Source organism: Anopheles maculipalpis, chromosome 2RL, assembly GCF_943734695.1.
Source record: "Anopheles maculipalpis chromosome 2RL, idAnoMacuDA_375_x, whole genome shotgun sequence".
In the NCBI taxonomy this organism is placed as follows: Eukaryota; Metazoa; Arthropoda; class Insecta; order Diptera; family Culicidae; genus Anopheles; species Anopheles maculipalpis.
The window spans coordinates 76,986,392-77,011,236 of NC_064871.1; the positions used below are offsets into that span (position 1 = coordinate 76,986,392).

The following is a 24,845-nucleotide window of genomic DNA, read 5'->3' on the forward strand; positions in this document are numbered from 1 at the left end:
GGAATTCTGGGTTTTTCCTCAATAACTGGGTGAGGGGGTGGAGGGATCGAGTTGAGGTGTTCTACAAAAAGGTGGATGGACCAAAGACGCATCCAACGGTAGGTCATTCATCCCGATCGGACCAAAACTGGGCGAGTTATCGCCGCTTTTCCACGGGAATTATGGGTTTTTCCTCAATAACTGGGTGAGGGGGTGGAGGGATCGAGTTGAGGTGTTCTACAAAAAGGCGCGCGGATCAAAGACGCATCCAACGGTAGGTCATTCATCCCGATCGTACCAAAATTGGGCGAGTTATCGCCGATTTTCCACGGGAATGCTGCTGGCGGAATTTCCCGGGGGTTACTGGAAAATCCCCTTTAGACTCCTTCCATAATAAAAATCACGTTTTGGGGTCTTTTCGAGAGATATTTTAAGAAAGAAACAAAAATGAGGACGAAAAACTTAAAATTCAAAGGCGCCCTTAAAATGTGCCGGGAAAAAATTTGTCATCTCGGAAAGAAAAATATTTTCGGGCCACTTTTAAAACTTCCATTTGCTACCTCCTCGGATTCATGCTCTCCTGTTACTCCTGGTCGAATTTTGCCGCATAAAAATTTCCGGATTTTTGCCACAAGTTTCCGGATTTTTGCCACAAAAATCCGACCAGGAGTAACAGGAGAGCATGAACTCGAAGGGGTAGCTCGGGTCGGCCGAAAAATCGAAAATCCAATCTTAAAATCCAAAATCAGTTTTAAAATCCCGAGGCAAAATTTTTAGTTGCATTTCAGACTTAAAATTTCCAACCCAAATTTAAAACTGACTTTGGATTTTAAAACTGATTTTGGAAATTTTCGGCCGGCCCGAGCTACCTCCACGAAATCATGCTCTCCTGTTACTCCAGGGCGGATTTTTGTGGCAAAAATCCGGAAATTTGTGGCAAAAATCCGGAAATTTTTATGCGGCAAAATTCGACCAGGAGTAACAGGAGAGCATGAATCCGAGGAGGTAGCAAATGGAAGTTTTAAAAGTGGCCCGAAAATATTTTTCTTTCCGAGATGACAAATTTGTTCCCGGCACATTTTAAGGGCGCCTTTGAATTTTAAGTTTTTCGTCCTCATTTTTGTTTCTTTCTTAAAATATCTCTCGAAAAGACCCCAAAACGTGATTTTTATTATGGAAGGAGTCTAAAGGGGATTTTCCAGTAACCCCCGGGAAATTCCGCCAGCAGCATTCCCGTGGAAAATCGGCGATAACTCGCCCAATTTTGGTACGATCGGGATGAATGACCTACCGTTGGATGCGTCTTTGATCCGCGCGCCTTTTTGTAGAACACCTCAACTCGATCCCTCCACCCCCTCACCCAGTTATTGAGGAAAAACCCATAATTCCCGTGGAAAATCGGCGATAACTCGCCCAGTTTTGGTCCGATGGGGATAAATGACCTACCGTTGGAAGGGTCTTTGATCCGCGCGCCTTTTTGTAGAACACCTCAACTCGATCCCTCCACCCCCTCACCCAGTTATTGAGGAAAAACCCAGAATTACCGTGGAAAATCGGCGATAACTCTCCCAGTTTTGGTCCGATCGGGATGAATGACCTACCGTTGGACGCGTCTTTGGTCCATCCACCTTTTTGTAGAACACCTCAACTCGATCCCTCCACCCCCTCACCCAGTTATTGAGGAAAAACCCATAATTCCCGTGGAAAATCGGCGATAACTCGCCCAGTTTTGGTCCGATGGGGATAAATGACCTACCGTTGGAAGGGTCTTTGATCCGCGCGCCTTTTTGTAGAACACCTCAACTCGATCCCTCCACCCCCTCACTCAGTTATTGAGGAAAAACTCAGGATTCCCGTGGAAAATCGGCGATAACTCGCCCAGTTTTGGTCCGATCGGGATGAATGACCTACCGCTGGACGCGTCTTTGGTCCATCCACCTTTTTGTAGAACACCTCAACTCGATACGTCCACTCCCTCACCCAGTTATTGAGGAAAAACCCAGAATTACCGTGGAAAATCGGCGATAACTCTCCCAGTTTTGGTCCGATCGGGATGAATGACCTACCGTTGGACGCGTCTTTGGTCCATCCACCTTTTTGTAGAACACCTCAACTCGATCCCTCCACCCCCTCACCTAGTTATTGAGGAAAAACCCAGAATTCCCGTGGAAAAGCGGCGATAACTCGCCCAGTTTTGATCCGATCGGGATGAATGACCTACCGCTGGACGCGTCTTTGGTCCATCCACCTTTTTGTAGAACACCTCAACTCGATCCCTCCACCCCCTCACCCAGTTATTGAGGAAAAACTCAGGATTCCCGTGGAAAATCGGCGATAACTCGCCCAGTTTTGGTCCGATCGGGATGAATGACCTACCGCTGGACGCGTCTTTGGTCCATCCACCTTTTTGTAGAACACCTCAACTCGATACGTCCACTCCCTCACCCAGTTATTGAGGAAAAACCCAGAATTACCGTGGAAAATCGGCGATAACTCTCCCAGTTTTGGTCCGATCGGGATGAATGACCTACCGTTGGACGCGTCTTTGGTCCATCCACCTTTTTGTAGAACACCTCAACTCGATCCCTCCACCCCCTCACCTAGTTATTGAGGAAAAACCCAGAATTCCCGTGGAAAAGCGGCGATAACTCGCCCAGTTTTGGTCCGATCGGGATGAATGACCTACCGCTGGACGCGTCTTTGGTCCATCCACCTTTTTGTAGAACACCTCAACTCGATCCCTCCACCCCCTCACCCAGTTATTGAGGAAAAACCCAGAATTACCGTGGAAAATCGGCGATAAATCTCCCAGTTTTAGTCCGATCGGGATGAATGACCTACCGTTGGACGCGTCTTTGGTCCATCCACCTTTTTGTAGAACACCTCAACTCGATCCCTCCATCCCCTCACCCAGTTATTGAGGAAAAACCCAGAATTACCGTGGAAAAGCGGCGATAACTCGCCCAGTTTTGGTCCGATCGGGATGAATGACCTACCGTTGAATGCGTCTTTGGTCCATCCACCTTTTTGTAGAACACCTCAACTCGATCCCTCCACCCCCTCACCCAGATAGTGAAAGATATTATGTGCGTTACAACACACGAAATGCGCAATATATCGCACACCGATACATATAGTAGTCCTCTACGGAGCCATATTGCGCAGTAATTAAGAGTCCAAAAGCTCTCAAAACCATTCTGAAGCGTAATAAATCGGTAGCAACAAATTGCAAAACCGTTGTAATTTGAATGAGAAGCACCTTCATGCGTTTCCCAGCAGGTAGCGCACTTTGCTTCGACATGTGTGCTATACAACATTGCGTACAAGTAATTTCCATACAACTAATTGAGATCGCGTGCAAACAGGTAAATTTGCTCAGTTAACCCTTAAAGGTAGGAGAAACAATACTATTACATACAAAACATTAAAGAATAAAATAAAACAAAAGCAAATAACGAAACGAATTGGTTACGAAATGTGACAATATATTATTATTAAATCCTTTTCTGTGTGTTTCCGTTGTTTCTTTTTAGCTGATTCTAATGCACGTCCTAACGTTTTTCTTTTGCGTTTTCCCGTTTTCTTGAACAGCGAAGCAACACACATTATTAAATGTGTGTGCCTTGCTGTTTAAATTTACGCTTCCCTTACTTACATACTGCCCTAGCGTACATATCAAAACAGTTTTATTTGACTGTTTTTTTTTTTTGTATTTTTTTATTTTTGTGTGGTTTCCCTACTCTCTTGCTTGATTTGTTTAAGGAACAAAACAATTCGCGTCTTGCCTTCCCATTATCGTGTGCTGATTTTTTGTTATTTTGCTTGCTTTACTTTTATAAATGTATATCTTCCTAAACGTAGCTCTCTTTCTCTCTGGCTCGTGTGCCCTCTGCCTGCTATAAGTTAACTAATAATGTTTTATAATAAATTCCCTTCCTTATTTTTTTGAAGCCATCGAGGTCAACCAGGGATTAGTTTATCTACTTCCGCGATTACTTTTACAAACCTTCCCGTTTTTTTTTTATTTCCATCTCGCCAATTGCGTAGTGCGAAATTGCGTGTAGTGTTAGTTTGTGTTTGCATGCACTTTTTTTGACTGCTGTTCGTGTGGGTTCTTGTGCTGAGAAAACGGATAAATGCGTGTTTTTTATAACTCCACTTTTATGATAATTTTTATATAAAATAAACCACTAAGAAATAACCACAACGAACAAAAAAAAACAATATAAGGACTACCTTTAGCGGTTCCTAATCCATAATTTATGTGCGGAAATGAAAAGAACTATTCAACAAAATAAATAACGATTCAACGTGCCTGGCGTCCTGGCATACTTGATGGCTAATAAAAATTTCAAATTAAAAAAATCTGTTGCTATGTGTACGTATTGTTTGGGTGTGTTTTTTTTGTGTGTTTTCGCCGTGTTTATATGTGTCCATTGCTAGATGTGCTTTGTTCTCCACAAATTATCTGTTTTGCTGTGTATTGTCCTGTCTTACTGGCAACAGTAGGCTGTGTGCTGCAAAGGAAGAAAAAGAGCTTTTCCCACCTCTACCAACTCTACCTATGTTTCTCGCTTAATTTTTAAATCATTTTCTTGTAAGAAAATCTACTACATACTCCCCTAATCGAACGTACACACTTACTACACAAACCAAAAAAAAAAACAAACAAAAAAAACTGTTAAATAATATGGATACGATCGCATCGAAATTTCACTCGTAATCATTAGATAACAATTAAAAGAAGGATGGTTACATGATTGCCATTGCTTCAACACTGCGTTGCATTCGTTTGTTTTCTTTTCTTCCGTGTTTTACTCTACTCTTCCTTTTGGCTCTTCTAACAAAGTTCCTTAATTTTAACTGTTTTGCTTTAAAAAAAAGTTCTATCTGTTATTTAGTACAATGCTACGCGTTGTGTTTACTCTGCATGTTATTCGTATATTTTTTCACAATATGTCCGTACGCAAAAAAAAAAACAAAACTGAAAAAAACCATTCATAAGACGCATTAAAAAGAGAATAGAAAAGGGTACGTAACCCGGCACGAGTATGTATGTGTAGCATGTATGTGAAACAATTAAAACAAAACAATAGTTAATTTAAAACAAAATAGAAACAAACATCAAACTGAGTAACAAAAAGAAAGTAAAAGAAAATTAACCGATCAACTTAAAGATCAACATTAATGATAGAAAAAACCACACATGACTTTTGCACATATCTTTCATGTATTGTAATTTTTTTGGTGTCTTTTTGTTGTTTGTTTTATTTTGTTTTTACGTCCTCCTTCTTTTTATTACACATGTTAGTTGATTGGTTGGTGTATGTATAATCAAATATTTGTTTGCCTTTTTGTTTGTTTTTCTTCTTTCACGAAACATTGGTTTGTTTGTTTTGTTTTACGCAGACACACACACACACACAGTAGTACGGGTTTTCGGCGTTTGCCAATTTTCCATTTTCCTTGTCCTACACAGTATACACTCACAGTAGACACATACACAGGTCTGTCTATTTTCCGGACATCCGGAAAGGGAAGGTTTTACAGATCTGTACACAACAAACAGTTTCCGTGCCTTTCTAAAAGGGGACTAGGCTCACCATACCATATTTATCTCGTTTGTCGGTTTATCATAAATAAAAAAAAGACAACTACCTCCTGGACTGAGTGTGTTCAAAAAAAGTTCTTCGTTTTTACACCCTCGAACCTTGTGGTACAAAATTATTCTTATGTGGCTAGCTTCGTGGCCTAGGGAGCTTCGTTTTCTGCCTACGGATAATCAACGTTTGATATTCGAATCGTTTTCCTACGGCCAAATGAGTCTGTTTGTGTGTGCTTTATCTATTATTCCCATATCAAAATTGAGTTTTCATTGTTCCCCATCGGTATTTTTCGTTTCGGGCTTCCCGTGGAAAAGATGTACGTGTATAGAAAAATATGTCTCGACAGTAGTAGTTGCAGTAGTAATGGTAGTGTGTTTTGAGTAATATGAGGCTAAGCTTTTTTTCTTCTGCTAGCAAAACTGAACCTTAACTGCTTTTCAATTCCTGCTGATATTTTCCACATTATTTACCATACTAAAAATGTCTCTCAAATGAAAGAGAAGTTCAAAGTCTACGCTCATAGCTAAAATAAAAATGAAAGCTTCAGCCAAAATTAAGCATTGTCCTCTATTAGGGAGCCAGGAAAGAAAAAAGGCAGATCACTCTTTATATATTGTTTGTGTGTATACATATGTACATGGTACAATACAGCAGCGGTATAGGTTTGAAGCCTTAGAGCGCATAAACTTGCAGTAGAAGTTGAAGGCATATGGTGGTTTCCCTGTAGGAAACCGAATGAGGGGGATGGTAGGGGGATTGAAGGGCAAGCATAATTGTATGATATTTACTAAGATCAGCATTAATGGCTCAAAATAATATTTTTACAATCGCCTTTAACAGGAGCATGCTTCATAATGCAATGAGCAGCCAAGCATGCAACGCATTCAAGCTCAACGCTGAGTATACGGATCGAGTACAAGAACACTCAGACCTTCCTCAATGATATTTCTGTCAACACATTTGGAAAGTAAAAAAATCATCATAAATCAAACAGCTAAACTATCATCTGTTCGTACAAAACATGGCAAAATTTAAGCATTGAACAAAATTAAAACATATAGCAATTTAGATGTATAAAATAATCACACTCTTATTTCTTATTGAAATAAGAAATAATACCAAAAAGAAATGAAAGAAACGATTCTAAAAACACATAAATTGTTGTTCAATTCTGACCCATGGAAATATCACACTATATGCCAATATACGACAAGGAACATCCATCCTAAAGTGGCGCGTTAGAGCAGCAATAGTAGTAATAGTCGTAATCAGAATTAAGAGGTAGGTGTACAATTGTATTCCCTTCATTTTCGTCTAATGTGGTTCTGTAGCATGTTTTGCGGTTTTTCCTTTCTATTTTTCTTGCTGTGCACAATACATACGAATGCCAAAAATATCGTTTTTTTTTTCCTCTCGCGCTCTCTTGTTTTGCTTCTTACAGTTCAGTCTTCCAGGTTTCTCTGCGCCTTCCTAAATGTGTGTGTATGTGTGTCACACAACTCAAGTCGAATGATGACTTTATCAAACGTAACGGAAAATTTAAACGTTTTTCTGGCTGGTTCCATAGAATGCCGAAAGCAATGTGCACGATCGTACGATATTTTTTTGTAATCCTGAGCGCCTGTAGTATGCAATAACCCTTGTGTTAGAACACATTTGGTTTATGATCGTTAATTTATAGCCTTTTTTAAAAGCTTCAAAACTAGAAAACAAGCAATCAAAAGCTTCTAAATTTTCGTGAAATAAAAATCAAATTTAATCTGTCTTTTCAACACCTGACACCAATGAGACAGAATTGATATGTGTCAACAATTAATCATGTACATGTACCTATTAGTAAGCCCAGGATTAACATGACCAGGTACGTCATGTAAGAATAAAAAAAATCCAAAAAAATAATAGCACGGGAAACATTAAGAAATATAGCGGTCCATACGCACTTATATTCTGCTGGGCGAGCACAGCATCCACGATATGACTGAATCAAAAATCGAAAATCTTCACACATATCCTCAATTCCTAACCTCTGTGTTTTCCATCATGGCATCGGTTTTTTTTTTCTTTTTTGTAAAGCAAATGTAGCTGTTGTATATTCTTTCATCTCACCTTCCTTTTCTGCTTAACTGACTCTCTTTCGCTCTCTCTCTGTTTTGCAGTATAAAACTGTACAAGTGTTACGATTTCTTGATTTGTTTTTGTGGTTTACACACCGCTTAGCATCAGCGCCGGCAGCATCGGGTTTTCCTCGTTTGATAAAGATGATTTACACTAATAAATATGCTTCCCTAAACCACGGGAGGTTACCGAGAACCTATGCCTGTCCACAAGCCACTCGCATGTTAGCCAACGATAGTTTTACGTTTGAAATACAAAATTGTACACGTACACTACGAACTACCCCCTTTTCTTTTGCTGTTTTCTTGATTATGAAGACATTTTTTTTGTTTTTTCCCTCTTCTTTCTTTTTCTATGCGCTTAATTACAATGACTGTTGTTTTTTTGGGGGGAGGTGGTTGACTTTTAAACAGGGACGGGAAAACATTTCCGGCAGTTTTCCTACTTTTTTTTTGCTTCCTTTTGTTTTGCTACAAAATTCCTCTTTATGTAGTGTTTGTGTGTTTGCATATGTGAGTGTATATATGTAAGTGTGTTTTTGTATATACTAATATATCGTCGAGCCTAAACTTTTCATGCGTCCATTTGATCGTCTGTAAAAAGCTAATATTGAACTATAAAATCGCACGCCGAATCGCTTTCCCTTTCTTTCTCTCCCTCTCTCCTTTTAATGCTTCTTATGGATGGTGTACGGTCCCGTAAGTTGTGTGTGTATGTGTGTGTGTATCTGGGGGTGTACAGTAATACATTGTGTTCTGTTGTGGCAATCGTTTCTAAACGGAAATTGTATACAATAACTCCTCTATTCTCTGCTCGTACCTCATACAAATACACATAATATCGTGTACAATACGAGCACGATTGTGTGTGTGTTTGTGTGTGTGTGTAGTAAGAATAAAATAATATTAAAACAAACAAAAAAATAATTCTTATTGCAACCTTATTCGCGCCCAAGAGGACTCTAGGAATCCTCTAGGGAAGTAGTGAAAGGAAACAAGCAATATCGATTACATCTACCTCTGCACAGTATATACGGTGTAAAGGGTTAACGGTAGTAAGAGCGGTACAGGCATTCTTCGCCCACATTATGCAAATTTACTCACTTCGCTAATCTGCTCCCTTTTGACCACCTCCTTTCCTTCCTTTCTAGACTGTGCAGAAAGATTAATTGTAAACAAACATTTTAAAATAGCTTTATCTAGCGTTCCTATCGCGATACGTGCCAACATATCGGTGTGTATATTCGTGTGTGTGTTTTTGTCTGCTATGGGATGTGTGTACGTGTATGTGTGTATGTGTGTGTGCGCGCGTGTGTGGAGGGTGTATATTGTGTAGTATCAAATAATATTATTACAAATATTTAAAAAAGAATAACAAAGTTAATCAATGATTAACTGCTCCCGGTATGCGTTTGTGTGTCGAATAATGTCCTTCTTTCGCTCGTTTTCTCTCTCTATCTCTCTGTGGGGTAGAGTTCAATTGTTTCCATATTTTTTTCCCCCATCCACACAGCTAACCACTAACAGACACCCTTCTTCTCCTCCCACATGCACACACACACACACATACATAGAAAGGATGTGACTTAACTGTACACCTGATGCTCCTTTCACGTGGTGCGCGGGAAAACCGCGCGCGACCCATTTATTCCGAATTCTAATCCTTTGTCCTCCCGCTCACTGTACCGGCCCGGCAGCAGCATCGTCGTGCACGAATCATACGATGTTGATAAACATTTGTTGCCAATGTTACGTATTATTTGCGTCGGACGAGTTCGACTGTAGTTGCTGCTGTTGCTGCTGCTGGGACTGTTGCAGCTCTTGCTGGTTGTGGTGCGACATGGACGTCGGCAGCTGGGACTGTGAGCTGGAATTGCACAGTACGCTATATACAGAGTCGACCTTGCTCAGCTTCTCGAACAGTGGTATCAGATCGAGCAGCTCCGAGTCGTTGATATCGTCGAACCATGACTTCACTGGCACCTGGAAGGAGAAAATAGGGTTGGCTTTAGTACAGTTTAAGAAGAGAGGTAAAAAGGTAAAAATAAAAACTCCCCCAAAGTCCCTTACGGACCTTCAAATAATACGAAATTACAATTGACGAAGGTAGCTTTCCTAGTCATGTTTTTTATTTTCCCGAAAGAGCCCAACCGGAAAGATAGAAGGGAAAGAATGAAGACGGATTATGTTATGCAAAACTCTTTCCTGTTTCATGTTTTGCTCTCATTAACAACAGGAAAGGGAGTAGGGCGATAGTTCCGCACCGCAACCGTTACAAATTTATTGACAAAATACACGTTCGATAAACATAAATTCTATCAAACCATAAGAAAAAGCACAAACTATCCCAAAACCGAATCCATCCAAATAAAAAACGCAATAATTCTTAACCCTCCAAAAACAAACTACGCATTTTCCGCGACGTTATTTTCTCCCTTCCTTTTCCTGGGGTTTGCTATTTAATCGTAGTACCGCAATAGACCACAAATTCCCCAAAAACTGAAACCTATAAATCTTGTGACTCATCGTCGATCCGCCCGCCAAGAAAGGGGACGAATATTTCCTTCCACTAATGGCAAAAAAGGGTTCCACTGGAAAAAGCACCACCCATCAAGGAATCGGTTGAGCGATGACTAATTTGCTCCACGCCCGAACGAAAACATTTGATGCGTCCGTTATAGGTTTATGGAAGCATGACTTGTCCTTGACTGGCTCTCTGTAGCCAACCAATTCAATTGTCCGTAGCAAAAGTACCCTCTTTTGGGTATATCTTTAAGTAAATCAAAACCTAACCACATCCTCGAAGGTGAATCCTTTCCTTTTTTCCTTCCACCCAACCAAACGATAAGTACTTACAGCATTATCCGGGTGAAATATGTAACTAGCGGGTGAATTGTCAACAATAACAATCTTCTGTAAATCTCTCCCTAGTTTGTTCAGATCCTTCACATAGTTGCCCATGTGGAAGACGCAAGATTCCCTAAATAACCGCGCCCGGAACACGTTCCACCTGGGGAAGAGAATGGAGAAGTAGCAAGTTAGTGTGTGAGTTCTCTTTCCGTTTTCTGTCCGAATATTGGTGTACTTACTTATCAAGCAGATCGGCCACCGGATCGGCATACTTGGCCAGCGAGGCCGTAAACAGGACGCACTCGTACAGTTCGCCCATCTTCTTCAGGAACTCGTCGACGTGCGGTCGTTTCAGGACATACACCTGATGTACGGTTCCGTCGATTTCCACTGGCACTATGAAATCCGCGTTTGGAATTGGCTGTAACGACGAAACACACGAAAAAAAAAACGCATCATTGTAACATCGACTGACTTTTTTTTTGTGGGGTTTCTTCAATTTCTACACGCGTTCTAGCTGTCTGGTTCGTTTTGTCCAGAAGTTACATGTCTCAAATGAAGTTGCGACACACTATTTTGCAATTTTGTTGCCCAATCGCACCACACGCAACACATTACACAGCTAGTAGCTAACGTGGTTCGTAATTTCGCCTGTCACCGGGTTTGACGAAAAGTCGGACCTGTTGCTGACAGGATTAAGCGTTTAGCGTGTTGTTGTGCTGAGGTAATGGTAGCTTAACTGGACAAATTGTGTGTGTGTGTGTGTGTGAGAGAGTTACATGCGAATTGAGCTGCAACAGTAAGGCGAATTTACTGACTGCATAATGTTCAGTACTGTTTGAAGACTCTCTATTACAGTGATCGTGTAAGCTATTATTTCATTCTTATTACACAACTCTAGTGAGATTTGTCCGGTACGCAGTCGAGAGAGTCCCAGAAGTTAAGTTGACCGAAAAACGGCGACTCACCTTAAAACTGCTATGAACTAGGGTTTCATCTAAGTCTATCACCATGCACTTCTTGTACAAATCGGAAGGTCGGACCTGTGGCAGCAGGTATCGCGGCTGGCCCTGGATCGGAGGTGGCGTGATGGAACCATCGTTCGGTGTCCCGCTCGAATTGCTTTTCGTTCGTCCATTTCGCCAACAGCAGAAGAGCGTCTCCAGGAAACCACGATTCGGCGGTTTTAGCCTATCTACATTGTTGACTGGAAATGCAAAAAAAAGAAGACGGAAATGGCGTATTAGTATTCAGATGATTTCTGCGGTTAATGCATAATGCATGTGTGTGTGTATGTGTGTGTTGGCTGATGGGTAGAAAACGGAGGGATTTAAAGAGATTGATCGCCCAACCCGTATCTAATCCCAACATAACAAATGGCAAGGTATTTTAATTTCGGAATTGGATAACCACAACATCCGCTTGGAGCAGGTTTGTGAAGTAATCGAAAGCGGGTACCAAACAATTTGCAACAGCCAGTTTTTATACGCTTATTTATTGTCACGCTTGAAGAGATGCTTTACTGATGAAGCCATGAAAGAAACGTGATATTTGTAAGAAGTCCTGCTAAAATCATCTGACATTCTACTCCCAGACTCAAAAACACCGATAATCGAGACTTGATCGAAGAAAGTTGGACACCCAAGATGTCTACTCGTGAAAGTGAATTGCGCGTGTTGAATGTCTCTGATTGCAAATAAGATCAATATGTAATGCTATACATTGCTCGTGCCTGAAAAACTACTACCACGGGATACTATTATTAAGCCTCCAGTCGCACAGCAGAGTTTCTATGTAACGCTGAGAAGCAGTTTCTTGATTAGCGAACGATACATGCCCGAATCCATACTCGACGACCGAATAGCAACGCTAATGAGCAGTTTTTATTGAATTTCTCACTACACCAGGCCGCTGATTGGATGTAAATGGGAGAAGCCCACACTAAGGAACGCTTCTTGCAGAGACTTCCTACTGAGAATTGTCGAGAAAAAAAAACACACACACACACCAAACTAACCTAATAAGGGTGCTTCTTTTCGCCGAAACGAAAAATCGAGGAAAACTTTCAACATCAAACCCAAACATTCATTGCCCAAGTATCCTCAATTACATCTGGCCCGGGAAACCGACTCATTTCCCGGGAAACGGTACACGACGACGACGACGACGGATGGTTTGTCATTTAGTTTCGGAGTAGCGAATATTTATACCCTCCTCCCCCTTATGCATACCTTCTTATCACCAATCACTTCACTCCGCTCTCTACTTCTTCTGGCATGGCAATTTGACTCGCCCAGCATCTCTCCTTACGGTACTACTACGAGGAACGAAGGGGAGAGGGTAGCAAATCTTGGGATCTAATGAACCTTCTCTAAAAAGAACTGGCTTCACTTCATTTCCCGGTAGCAGAAGAAAAAATACAAGAATGCCCAGGCAACAAGAGTGAAAGCGCTCCAAGCAATATCACTACGTTCGACTCCATTTGTTCTGTCCGTTTTTTTTTTTCTATCATTTCTGGTTCCTATTTGTCTGGACACACAGAATGGGAAAGAAAATTCCGTCAAGCGAAGTTGGGGGGCATCCACCAACCAATCCAGAGGTTCATTAAATGGATGGCCTGGATTTACATGCATTATTTCAACTCGGCTCACCTTTCTCTCTTCGGGATGTGTTACGCAAGCTACGGACAGTGAGAATAAGATTGAGCAGTTCGATTTACCTTGCAGCGGATGGGAGGAAGAAAAAAAACTGAGGAATGTAATCAATCTACTGACAAATTAATCTCCACTTCTTTAACCTTACCATAAACAAAAGAAGCTGACCCCAGATGGTGTGTAGAGTCACTAACAATAGTACACAAAAAAATAATATTGCAAAGCTGTGTGGTAAAGTATTATCAAAATGGGATGAACCACACTTTGGCGGCGATGAGAAGAAATAGAGCGGCGTACCTTCGAGCTTAGACAGATATGATTGACATGGGTTCAACGATATCACCCCGAGAGAAGTTCCAAAAGGGCATGCTTATGCTTTTTTCTCCAGTTGTTTTACATTGTCAGAAAGATGCGAAAAGCACAAGCTTCAAGCTTCCACCACTCGTATGCCCTAGTCTCGTTCAGAAGATCCTCCGCCCTCGCCCTTCGGCCAAGTCAATGCGGGGAAAGTGAATTTTGTAATCGAGACCAAACAAGTCATGCGGAATGGGATGAAAGGGCCATTAAAATTGAGTTTTCCGAAAAAATGGTTTGCGAATAGACGTACCATCATTACTCCTTGGTCAGCGAGTCTGGACAACAGCCTTATTCTATGACATCCTCCATGACAGATGTTGCATAACGGTCAAATACAAGCAGTTTGATGGCTGGAGGCAATTTAAATGCACGCTCATTAAATATTTGGCAGGCTTACACACGGGGAAGATTGCATGTTCCTCGCCATATATTGTACAAAAGTGCATCACAAACATACAACGGTTTCTAAACAAAACAATGCTGCGTTCGTTCACTGACCTTTCCGGGTTGTTGGAGACGTACCTTTTGGCATTTTGCCCTAATTTGGTGCCTCTTTGCTCTTTTCATAAAGCTGCCGGACGGGACGACGGGCTTGCTGACAAGTGGAACCGTCGTCATCATCATGGTTGGAGCTTTGCCCACATTAGTACACAGAAACACACATGATAACTCCCTCCGTCAGTCTCTCGCACTCTGTTGTATAAAGGCATTCAAAGGACAATTGTGTTGGATTCGTTGTAATCCTTGCGAACGCGCGTACTATCATGAGGGTAAACGAAGAACAACAAATCGTACCAAAAAAAAATACATCCCCAAGAAATGGAACAAAGAACCATTCTTGAGGTGCGTTAGTTTAAGGATGAATGGTTCCTCAACATACACAATGGAAGATGGCAAAGAACTAAGGATGAAAAAAACCGCACGCAGACGTCTCAAAGTTAAGGTGAAATGATGATAAAACGAGGGAAAGCTTTTCACATTTTACAACCAAACTACTACTTCACATACTCCTTTTTTTTTTTGCAAGGGTCCTTTTGTCCTTTTCCTTTCGCTCGGTTGATGATTTGTTTTCCCCAACAAAGTTTTCCCTCCATTTTTTCTTTAAAGCGTAAACTCATGTTTACAACCGCGTTTTGTGTTTGCTTCTTCGCAGCAGTTCATTCTAGCGTGGCATACTTTCAGCTTCAATTTCCCCAGTACGGCGGCAAGGTCAAAGACCGGGAAAATGTAAAACATGAGACGACATAACACTACCCAACTGGAAGGCAAAAGGGGACCACCACTTGGCCAAGGACCAAGCTCGACTTCACCCCTTTTTAATTCGATAACGAGAGCATAAAGTTCCACATCCTAATTACCGCCAAAGTGCTGACGCTTTTCCAATCACAAGGTTTTGGCAACGTATCAAAAATTAACCTCACTTTGGACTTAAGCCTTTGTTGCGGGGGAAAATTGGTGTTGTGTGGTACACACACACACACACCGGAACTGCAGCTGTCGAGAGTCGAGAGAGCAGGCAAACATCGTCATTAAATTTTCATCTGTCATTCAACACAGGGTAGTACTCAAGGCAGTAAGAGTAAGCCTTGAGGGTTGATGACTGATTACTAAAGCGTCAGTAGATCGAACGTCTCTCCTTAGGGGCACCGGACACAGGATTCGTTTTTGCTTTTGTGTAGGTCACTATGCCACCGAAAATACCGGATGTTGGAGGCGAAGTAGATTATAGCATCACAGCGAAGTTGGGAACACAGGCAAAACAGCCTAGATTGGTGAGTTGATGGTACCGAACATCCGGCCTGTACTGTGTCTGAAGTAACCCCCGCCCAAAATGACTGACTGCTTGATGTAGACGAAGAGTTTTGTCATCATTTCCTTCATCCATCCATCCAATATCGGCCATGCTTAAAGTTCCCGTAGGCAGCCGGTTGCAAACATAAACGCAAACGCGTTTTATGAAACGCGCCTTCTGCCTTTGTGTGACGCGCCATCGCCTCCTGGGGGGAGGTAGTGAAGGAAGTCACCCAAGCTACGCCATTCGTCAGAACATAAAATCAAACATACAATCACACACACACACATATACACACACCTACATAAACGACATCTTCCAGCTACAGCATGAAATGGCCGTGAACAATGGCCTTCACAAGTCCGTCGTTTCTTCTTCTGTTGCAAGGTGGCAAAAAATGGTGTGATGGTGGCAACTGTGTGTGTTTGTGCCAGGCGCAAAATGAAACCCGTCGTCGTCCTTCTGTGTGTTGTTCGAGGTGTGCAGGAATTTTTCATTAGTCCGCTGCTGCCAGGCTCGCTACCACCTCGAGGAAGGAATATGCTCTGCCACACTTAGTCCATTAATTTCGGACATTAAAATCCATAACCACAAGCAGCACTACTACTACTAGGAGTTACGGGGTGCGGACAAAACCGTCACCGAAACACCCAACGTGTGTGAGCACTAGAGCAGTTGGTGGGGAGCGCTTAACTCGGCAGGGGATGTCTTCCCCACTCTGCTGGAGAAATTCTTACACACTCTTCCAAACTAGTGCACCACGCGGCGACACTATTCGATCCGGCGGCGTCCGCTGTAATGGAGGTCATTAATTATCCCGACCGACCGACCGACCGACCATCCCAAACCAAACGACACACACACCCCCCGGACTCCTTGCTACTTGTACTTGAAGTTGGTACGTCCGCCGAAACTACTTCCGGACGGTTATTTTTAGCACATCACCACCACCGATTGGCGTCACATCAATGTCCACGCTATTTCGTGCAAACCGACAACTTGGGGATATTGATGATTCGTCATTTCGTCACTATGTGACATTCCCGGGGAAAACTGTGGAAGGTTAAGGCTGCATGGGTGTGGTTTGCTTGATAAAACGATGACGAAACGTGGACACACAATGTGGTGTTTTCCACCACCTCGGCTTGCCCTGATTTACGCTCGTCAATCTCCGTCGCTGTTAAATCCGTCACGAACTGAAGCAACCCACCAAACCTGGGTCCGTCCCAGTGGTCTGGTTGTTCCGGTGATGACGTACATGCGTCGCTATGTTAGCCAGCAACAGTCCAACAGCTTGACACGCAAACCATATGAGCATTTTTCCACATTAACGCAACCACCACCGCATCCGGTTCCTGCATCGTCCCGCACCACAGCAAAACACGTCTCGGCGATACATTATTGTGGAGGGCCCCATCAAGAATGACAGGATATCCGCTTTTCGCCTTTCGGTGCGTGATCGTGTCGAAGAGTGACAAATTATCAGCCTCAGGTTGGATGGCTCGCGTCTGATATGTGGCGTCACATACATTGTCGATACCAACCAGGTTTAGTGACGCAGGTCTATTTCGAATCGATACGGAGACGAACTCTAACGATGGTCCCAAAAATAGACACCAACTACCAGGCGAAGAATATTAGCAAAGTTCGCCTAAAATTCGCTGAGGAAAGGAAAAAAGATATTTGGAAAGACACAACAGGCGCAAGAAGTAAACCCCACCAGAAAGCCACCACCTAATTGGACATTATTAACTTTCTTCAACTAATTGATTTCGCTAGCGAGCGCGATGCAAGTTAGCACCACATTATTCTAATGTAAACGTATCCGCTCCGCCTCCACTTTCTCTTGTCAACTCTTCACCGCCCTTCACCCCTCCCGTTGCTCGCTTAAACGGGTGATAACGAGAAACCCATTTACCATCTTCTGTTCGTCACCTACTTTTTTTCGTTGCTCTTCGTCTGCACATCGCATGCGACGCTTAAACGACCTGGGGACAGGGCAGAGACATGCTAACTAATCGAGACGACCTCACCCTTGCCCTTTCGTTACCGGGAAGGGGAGGGGTAGAGCATCGTGTGTTTATTGTTTACCCAGCAAAAAGTGGTCACCAGGAGACACACTCGCTCGCAATTAATTATCATCGAATTAGTCTGGTCCCTCGCAACCTTGCCGCCTATGCTGCTGTTTTATCGCACCGATGCGTATGTGGTTGTTGCGAAGTTTATCAAAGACAGGGAGTGAGAGTGAGAGAGAGAGAGAGAGAGAGAGAGGGGGGGGGGGGGGGGCAGGATCTTCCCAAGGTAAAAACTCACTAACGCTAAAGTAAAACAGGACACTACCTTTCCAACACCGAGCGGGGAAATTCGTTGGCATCGCTCCGCAGTTTGCCGTGGTGTGATGCTTGATGGAAAAATAAGCCAGGAAGCTTTTCCATCAGGAATTGTTTATTGTGGGCTTAGCGGGAGCGAGAGATACCTAGCGATTGCAAAGACGATCTCTATACGTCTTTAGAGACTTTGTTCGGCAAAGTGTTTACGCGTACATTCCAAGAATTCCGGTCCTGGTGTGCCACGTGCTTCACAACAAAGCGGAGAGACCCCGGGTGCTGACTGTTCCGGTTTTTTCACCACACCACGCAACCGTTGACTGGTTCGCATGGTATGAAAATGAGGAATACTCGCATCCTAATAGCCGCACATCGCGACCGGGGGGCGGCACGCGCATTTATATGGGATATAATTTATGAAAATATTATTCATTAGCTTGTAACCTACCGCACCCAACCACGGCAAAGGATCGGATAGCAAAAATAACGTACTCCACTGCTGGCGCTTCTTGGAAAATGCTAAATAAAAATGCAAACAAATACTACCTTCGTGTAGCGGACACGGGAAGCAATCAGTACCATTTTTCCCGCACTTTATTTTCACAGATTTATTTTCCTTTGCTAACCGTACGCAGAAGGTCCATCATCCACAAGCTTTCCACTTCAAACACACACAAGAAAATCTTCCATTAGAGGATATACAGAATTTTAATAGTGTGAATTCTTTTTCACATTTTGTTGATTGTTGCATGATAATCCTACCATACTTTGTCAGCAGGCGCCATTGATCAAACGAATAAGTTTATTATTTACACTATGCGAGGCAGCAGCACGATGACTTCAGACCGTCGGGAGAGCCAAAGTTTTCATATGTCCTGAAGATTGGGAGCCGAAGTTCATGCGGAATAAATTGTTGGTTGAAAGAATGTTTGCTGTAATTTGAAGAACTTTAACAGCAATAAATATTTAGCGTTTAAATTACATCAAAACACTGTAAATATCTGTACTTTTTTGTCTGGTTATGGCTGTCTACATGTTCGTTAGATCGAGCTAGGGATTTAAGCTGTCTTGCGTATCACAAGCACAATATCGTACTTAGACGAAATGCTTTCTTGGGACAATCCGTTGAAAAAACATGGATTACGCGAAAAAGCTTTTTTAAGACGAAGGTTGTGGATAATTTTTAAGCATTTTTCAGCTGTGTAGTAAACATTAAGCTAGCTCCAATGAATGGCAGGAAAGCGCTAAAAACCCTTTAAGATAGAAAACGAAAACTTTAAGATTGAAAAAGCATCTAAAGCTGTAAGACTTTTGTTGAGGTCAAGTAACAGTCATGTTTTATGAGCTGCAAAAACTTTACGTTGCTTTCTCGGGAATTGGCTTACAAAAGTAGGAAGCTATGCATTAAGTAGGTAAAGAAAGCCAACATTTTTTCACACAAAATTTCTTCTATCTCTATCTAACTTTGGAACTCATGTTCTGGCAGTTGTGTTGGACCGACCTTTATCAGGTTCCGACCAATACGCTCCGTACGCTTCATACTAGAGATGAGAATAGCAACAGTATTTTCAAAGAATTAATACACTCTTACTCCCTCCCTGTTGAAATTTTATTCATTTAACTAATCTTTGAAGAATCATTCATTGTAACAAGGCAGAAGGTTTCTAACTAAGAAATCGAAAAAGCTGCACGGAGCGTGGCGATGGGTCCTTTCCTAAGCTTATTTGAAACGACTCTCAAAAAGGATTGCAAAAACTGTTTGCAATTCGAATGACAAAACAGTTTAATTTTACTTTTAAGTTATTTTAATCCCAAAACAGTTATAAAAAAAACAATCTGCGATCCTAGCGACTCTTTAGGAGTAAGTTTCATTATAAAGGATCGTAAAAGAGTGGTACAAGTTCTGTATAAATCGACTCGATGTTTAAATATTTCAAATTAACAATAGTAAATAGTAAAGCTAAGGACACTTAGAGTTCCAACGATTTCGGGTAGAAAATATCACAATCAAAGCATCCAGTTTCAGGTGTTAAGGCGCAAACTTAATTTTCGTTGAAAATGCTGTCGAATTTTGACAGATTCCCATACAAAAGTAAGAGGATTTTTTTTTCGCAAAATCTGAGCTGCGCTGCGAGTTGCAGTTCGAGTGCAACGCCGTTTCAAAATTCAGGCTTGTACGATTTCCTGCTCCTTATGTTCTTACCAGCATGCTCGTCCCAAAATGTCTTCTTAGCGTGAGCTATTGTAAATTAAACTGCCACTGTGCTATAACAAAGCAGATAGGCTAGATATAGTCACCAGAGTTTTCGCTTCTCACACCCCACAAACAACAATCACACAATATGCAGCATGAAAAACTTTGTACCATAATTTAGTTTACTCTGTGTTAATCTTTACCGCGTCAGCGTCAGCAGTGAGGAGAGCTTGATGCATGTTTTCCATTTACCAAGCGAAGGCAGATTTCACCGGCACGAGCAAGAGAAGCAATTTTCTTACCTTTATCCTTACCGCAGCCGGTGCAAGCAAGAAACAGGAGTAAAAATAATGGGCTCACTCCACTCCCGATTATACGTGAGCGTAAGTGTAAGTATATTAACACCATCCTTTGTCGTGTATACAACAGGGACGGTACAACGAGGCTCCAGTTTGTCTCCGCTCCGGTCAGCAATGGAAACATGACAGCACGTGGAACGGAAACAGATGCGTTACTATCCGTTGCTGTTTGCTTTACAACAGCGCTTCCGCTCCGCACAGAACCTTGTAACAAAAGTTCGGCGCTCGGCTTTGCCAAACCATCTGCCATTGTGCGAGGCAAGCGAATACCGTCATGTAGGTGATGAAATATTAAACCAGCACTTCCGAGTAGTGATGAAAGCTGTGTTTATGATGTTCATGAAACAATGCAGATTTTAACAACTCGGTAGCTGCACACAAAGCAACACTGGTATTGGATCTTGCGCCATAGCTGCCCAGAAGCGTCTTGATAAACTTACTCGTCTGTTGTATGTTGACATGAATGCCAACATGAAGACGAAGGTTAACCCAATTGTGTCCTATTAATATGGGACCAGATCTCTATCCCCTCTTAATGCTGATGATAAGCTTAATCGTATTAACACGAACTCCGAAGTAATCGATGTAAGACGCATCATAGACGAACAATTTCACCCTGTCATCAGACGATTAAACAATAAACGGTCTTAGACGACTATTAGGGTGGCGTGGCATAAGTGCTCATCCTGAAACGCACCCGGTAGCTGTCAACGAAACATGACAGTTCTTAACATCATCCTGACGATGTGTACCGAGCAGTGCAAATCGAACGCGCAACCAAGTCAAGGAAAAGCCCAATCAGCAGCAATACCAATATATAGCACGCGTACGTGACCGGTGTCACCTAATACCCGAGGAAAAGGATAGTCATCCGACCACCAAGGCCACCACCCACACACAAGTTCCGCCTGTACTTTCCAAGAAGCCTGCAGACAATGACGAATGGTTTGGGTGACCAATTAAGGCTTTCCTATGCATCAGCAATTCTTGGTAAACACAAAAGTACAAGAACAAGGCAAGTCAGCAGTCATCCAGGGAGGACGAGCTTTAAGAGACGATTGTATTTACTGCTCAGCAAAAGCTCACAGTCAACCTTGTTCCTTCCTGCCTTAAGGTTCGCTTGCTTTTAAGCACACATTTGGAGCGATTTGGATAAATTATGCAAATGTGTCATCCAAAGTAACCGCAATCCATCTTGACAAAACCGGAGCATTTTAACAACATTAAGTAACGTTGTCTGGGAGCGTTAACCCATTGGGAAAGTTACATATTCTTCACCAACGCTCTCCGAATTTCCAAGAATTCACACAGGCACACAGACACACGCCCGTTTGGTAGCAACGAAACCACATCTCGACCGTATAATCATCGTGTTCTACTTCAAACTTCAATATTAATATCCCGCCCCTCCGCAGTCGTATCCCCCTAACTGTCCAAAACTCATTCCCCCCGCCCAAAAGTCCACCCAACAAATAATCCCTGTCTTTGGGGGGGGGGGGGGGGCAAACATTTTGCAAACAATCGTGTGCGCGAAATGATGCTATACCGTCCCTTTATGCATCCGACGAAGATGTTATAAGCTGTTGTCAGCTAAATTATGTTTGCCATATCTCTGTCTGTGTTTGGCTCGCGTCATGCAAGGGGGAGAAAAAGAGCTTGGCCATCACCCTCTACCCTGTCTGGCATCCCCCCATGATGAAAAGTTTAATAAAATTGTGATCAATATCGAATCACTTTCAACACCTCCACGGTGAAGAACACGAGAGCTTCCCAGACTCTTCACTCGCTCGGCCTCAGATATGGAAGGGAAAAGAAGTTCTTGAGGACACACACACCCGCACACTCTTGACGATTGAAGGGCGAAGGCCTGAAAATGAACTAAGTTTGCCGGAGACGGGAGGGCAGACCTGGCCAGAGTAGAAGAAGTTCTTGGTGATTTGTTTAGGGTCGCTCCACCTCGCTGATACCGATATATCTCGTCACGTTGCACAGTGTCTCTCCGTATCTTGCCAATCTTGCCAACCATCGCTCTCGATGCCTCTTGAGGTCCCACCGCGCTGAAGGATGTTGATGTTTATCCAGCCGTGAAGAGAGCTGTGGAGAGGATACCCGGCCGTATCGATTGTGTCTGTCGGGCAGTACACAAAAAGCTCATCGGTACAATGCTGCTGATGATGATGGAAGAAGGTTTCATTTTACATTGGGTATAATGGTGCGAACTGTAACCATAGATATGGCTCTCTCTGTCGTTCGCTCACTTGTGTCATCAGGCACATTACAAAATAAAAAAGAAGGGAAAGGCAAACTCTTCCTTCCACCAATTTGTCGAGTTATTTATAATCCAATGTATCCTTTTTTTCCTCCTCTATTCACTGGCATCAATCCCGAGATAGATCTTTGCCCTGGCACGGAAGCAGCATAGAATATGGAAATCTGCAAACCATCCCAAACAGGGCCAATGGTCGTTCTGACCGTTAAGCAACTGGGAAAAATCACTTCCATCCCAGGCTCGCTCTGTTTGATGATGAAATTTATTATCCTTTTAGTATAAAGAACAATTACTACCGACTGTAATAGCCCACCAGCACCGTTAATCCACCTGTGCCAGCAGTGCCGATCGTGCATGGAGATCCAACACACTCCTCGGTTGTCTGTTTCGTCTCCCAAATAACTGTTTCAGGGAGACAGCACCCGCACCGAGAGAAAAAAATGACTACAACACACACACCATCATTCGCCAGTCGATTACTAAAAATAATTCCACCATAGCCTAAGCAATAAAAACGGCCCAAAACCAGATCACTCCATCTCGTCAGCCATCCATCCATCCGAAAAGATGGTCCCGTAGAGGAGACACCAAAGTCTACCAACCTGCCAAAGATTCACAGCCGACAAACACAGTGTAGAGAGGCAAACAAGGTGTGTATAAAAATATCTCTTACATTGAAACGAGTTAAACGAGCAGCAGCAGCAAGAAAAAAACGGCAACTCCTGGCACCGGTCACCGCGCACATCTGCTCAACTGAAATTTATTATGTCAGCCAACTCTAATGTTGCCGCTGCAATGAAGCATAAAATATGCTCAGCCAAAGAGAGAGAGAGAGGAGCCTTATCATCTCCCCCCACATGAGCATTGGCCGCTAGATAGGTGATATCGGAAGGTGTTGTTAGCAGGAAGCGATGCCCGATGATTTTATACACTAAAGTTTATCAATTTCCACACCGTACGAAAATCCTTTCGGTCTTCAAAAACAAGGTTCCGCTTATTAAACCAAATTAACAGCAATCTTCGCACTCGTCCTCACTCACCTTCAACATACACGCATTTTAATGATTGGAAAATGTGTGCCAACGGTGCCTGCTGGTGATGGAAATTGATCAACCATCATCCCTTCCGAACCACCAAAACCGACCATTTGGAAAACACTTTGGCACGGAAAACAAGGATATTTAATTTTAGCTACGCGTGTCACACACGGTACCCCTGTATGGATTTTACATCCCGCACGGGGAGTTTAATATAATATCCCTTCCCCGGGAAGCCTCCTAGGAAGAAGTGAAAAACCTGGCAAAAAAAAAAAATCTCGTTCAATTTCGATTCATCACGTAACCGATCGGAACAGCGCCAGATGATGTTGATGCTGTTGGAGCTCTGTGGCTGTGTTGTGTACTGACTTTTATGGATTTTTTTGTTTTGTTAATGCAAACTCCACACATCAAAGCCACACACATGGGATGGAAACAGAATTAAGTGAAACTACCACGCGTCAGGCGTGCTTTGGTTGGGAAAAAATTGATTAAATGTATGGCTTCAGCGCGGGAGGGCTTGTTTGCCAATATTTGTAAGCCAACATGCGTGATATATCAGGCAGAAATAAAAAAAAAGCACAGCAAAAAAGGATGGATAAAAAGGATATTTTGTGGGGGAGATATTTAGTTTTAATAATACACAATAAAACCTCATCGCAATCCGCTGCAATATCCCTTTCAACTGTCATTGAGCATAACCTCCATAAATATAAGAGTAAATTCTTGAGTACGTGTGCGTTGAAAATTCGATTAAACACATTCCAACACGACATATATTCTCTTCCACATACCACCAGCAATTAATCCGTCTCGGATAAACACATGCCTTTAGTACCGCCGTGCATACTCTAACTGCCTAACTGCAGGCGCGATGAACTTGAACCTTGGTCTTGCGAGATTTTTCTCGGACTGCTTCATTCTCGTGTGTGTGTGTCCCCTAGCCCACACCCTCCCAACTGGAAACCGCCTTTTTACACCAGCAGTCTGCTCCCGCAGATGTTTTCTTCCGTGCTGAGCAGTTTCGTTGGGCCCCAAAAACGATTGAAGCACAGGCAAAGAATCTAAAATCGCTCGAAAAATACTACATTGCGCGCGTCGTCGGGGAATGGGGATCTTTTTTCTAAAATTAGAGAACTTAGAGTTGTGTTTGTTTTCCCCCGTTTTGTTTTGTCCCGGCATCTCGCCCCATTAGTTCCGATTGGAATGAGCTCTGTGTGTCTGCTGCTGTACGTGCTGCTGTGCGCGGTAGCGAAGTTGGTTGGGGTGGCGTGGTTCGCTTATGTCTTTGCCCTGCCAGCTTCAAG

The 24,845-nt window shown here is 42.7% G+C and overlaps 2 protein-coding genes across 2 annotated transcripts in view; both read right to left on the reverse strand.

Annotated features, from left to right (window-relative positions):
• The window catches only part of LOC126568500 (gastrula zinc finger protein XlCGF44.2-like), a 237,494-nt gene that overhangs the window by 184,922 nt on the left and 27,727 nt on the right, over positions 1-24,845 (reverse strand). The window lies entirely within an intron of this gene.
• The window catches only part of LOC126568396 (phosphatase Herzog), a 201,073-nt gene continuing 185,606 nt past the window's right edge, over positions 9,379-24,845 (reverse strand). Inside the window, exons 3-6 of the mRNA XM_050224865.1 lie at positions 11,518-11,756; positions 10,789-10,970; positions 10,556-10,709; positions 9,379-9,682 (exon numbers count right to left, since the gene is read on the reverse strand). Of these exons, the coding sequence (XP_050080822.1) occupies positions 9,449-9,682; positions 10,556-10,709; positions 10,789-10,970; positions 11,518-11,756 (809 nt within the window). The 3' untranslated portion in view covers positions 9,379-9,448. The remainder of the gene's footprint in view (positions 9,683-10,555; positions 10,710-10,788; positions 10,971-11,517; positions 11,757-24,845) is intronic.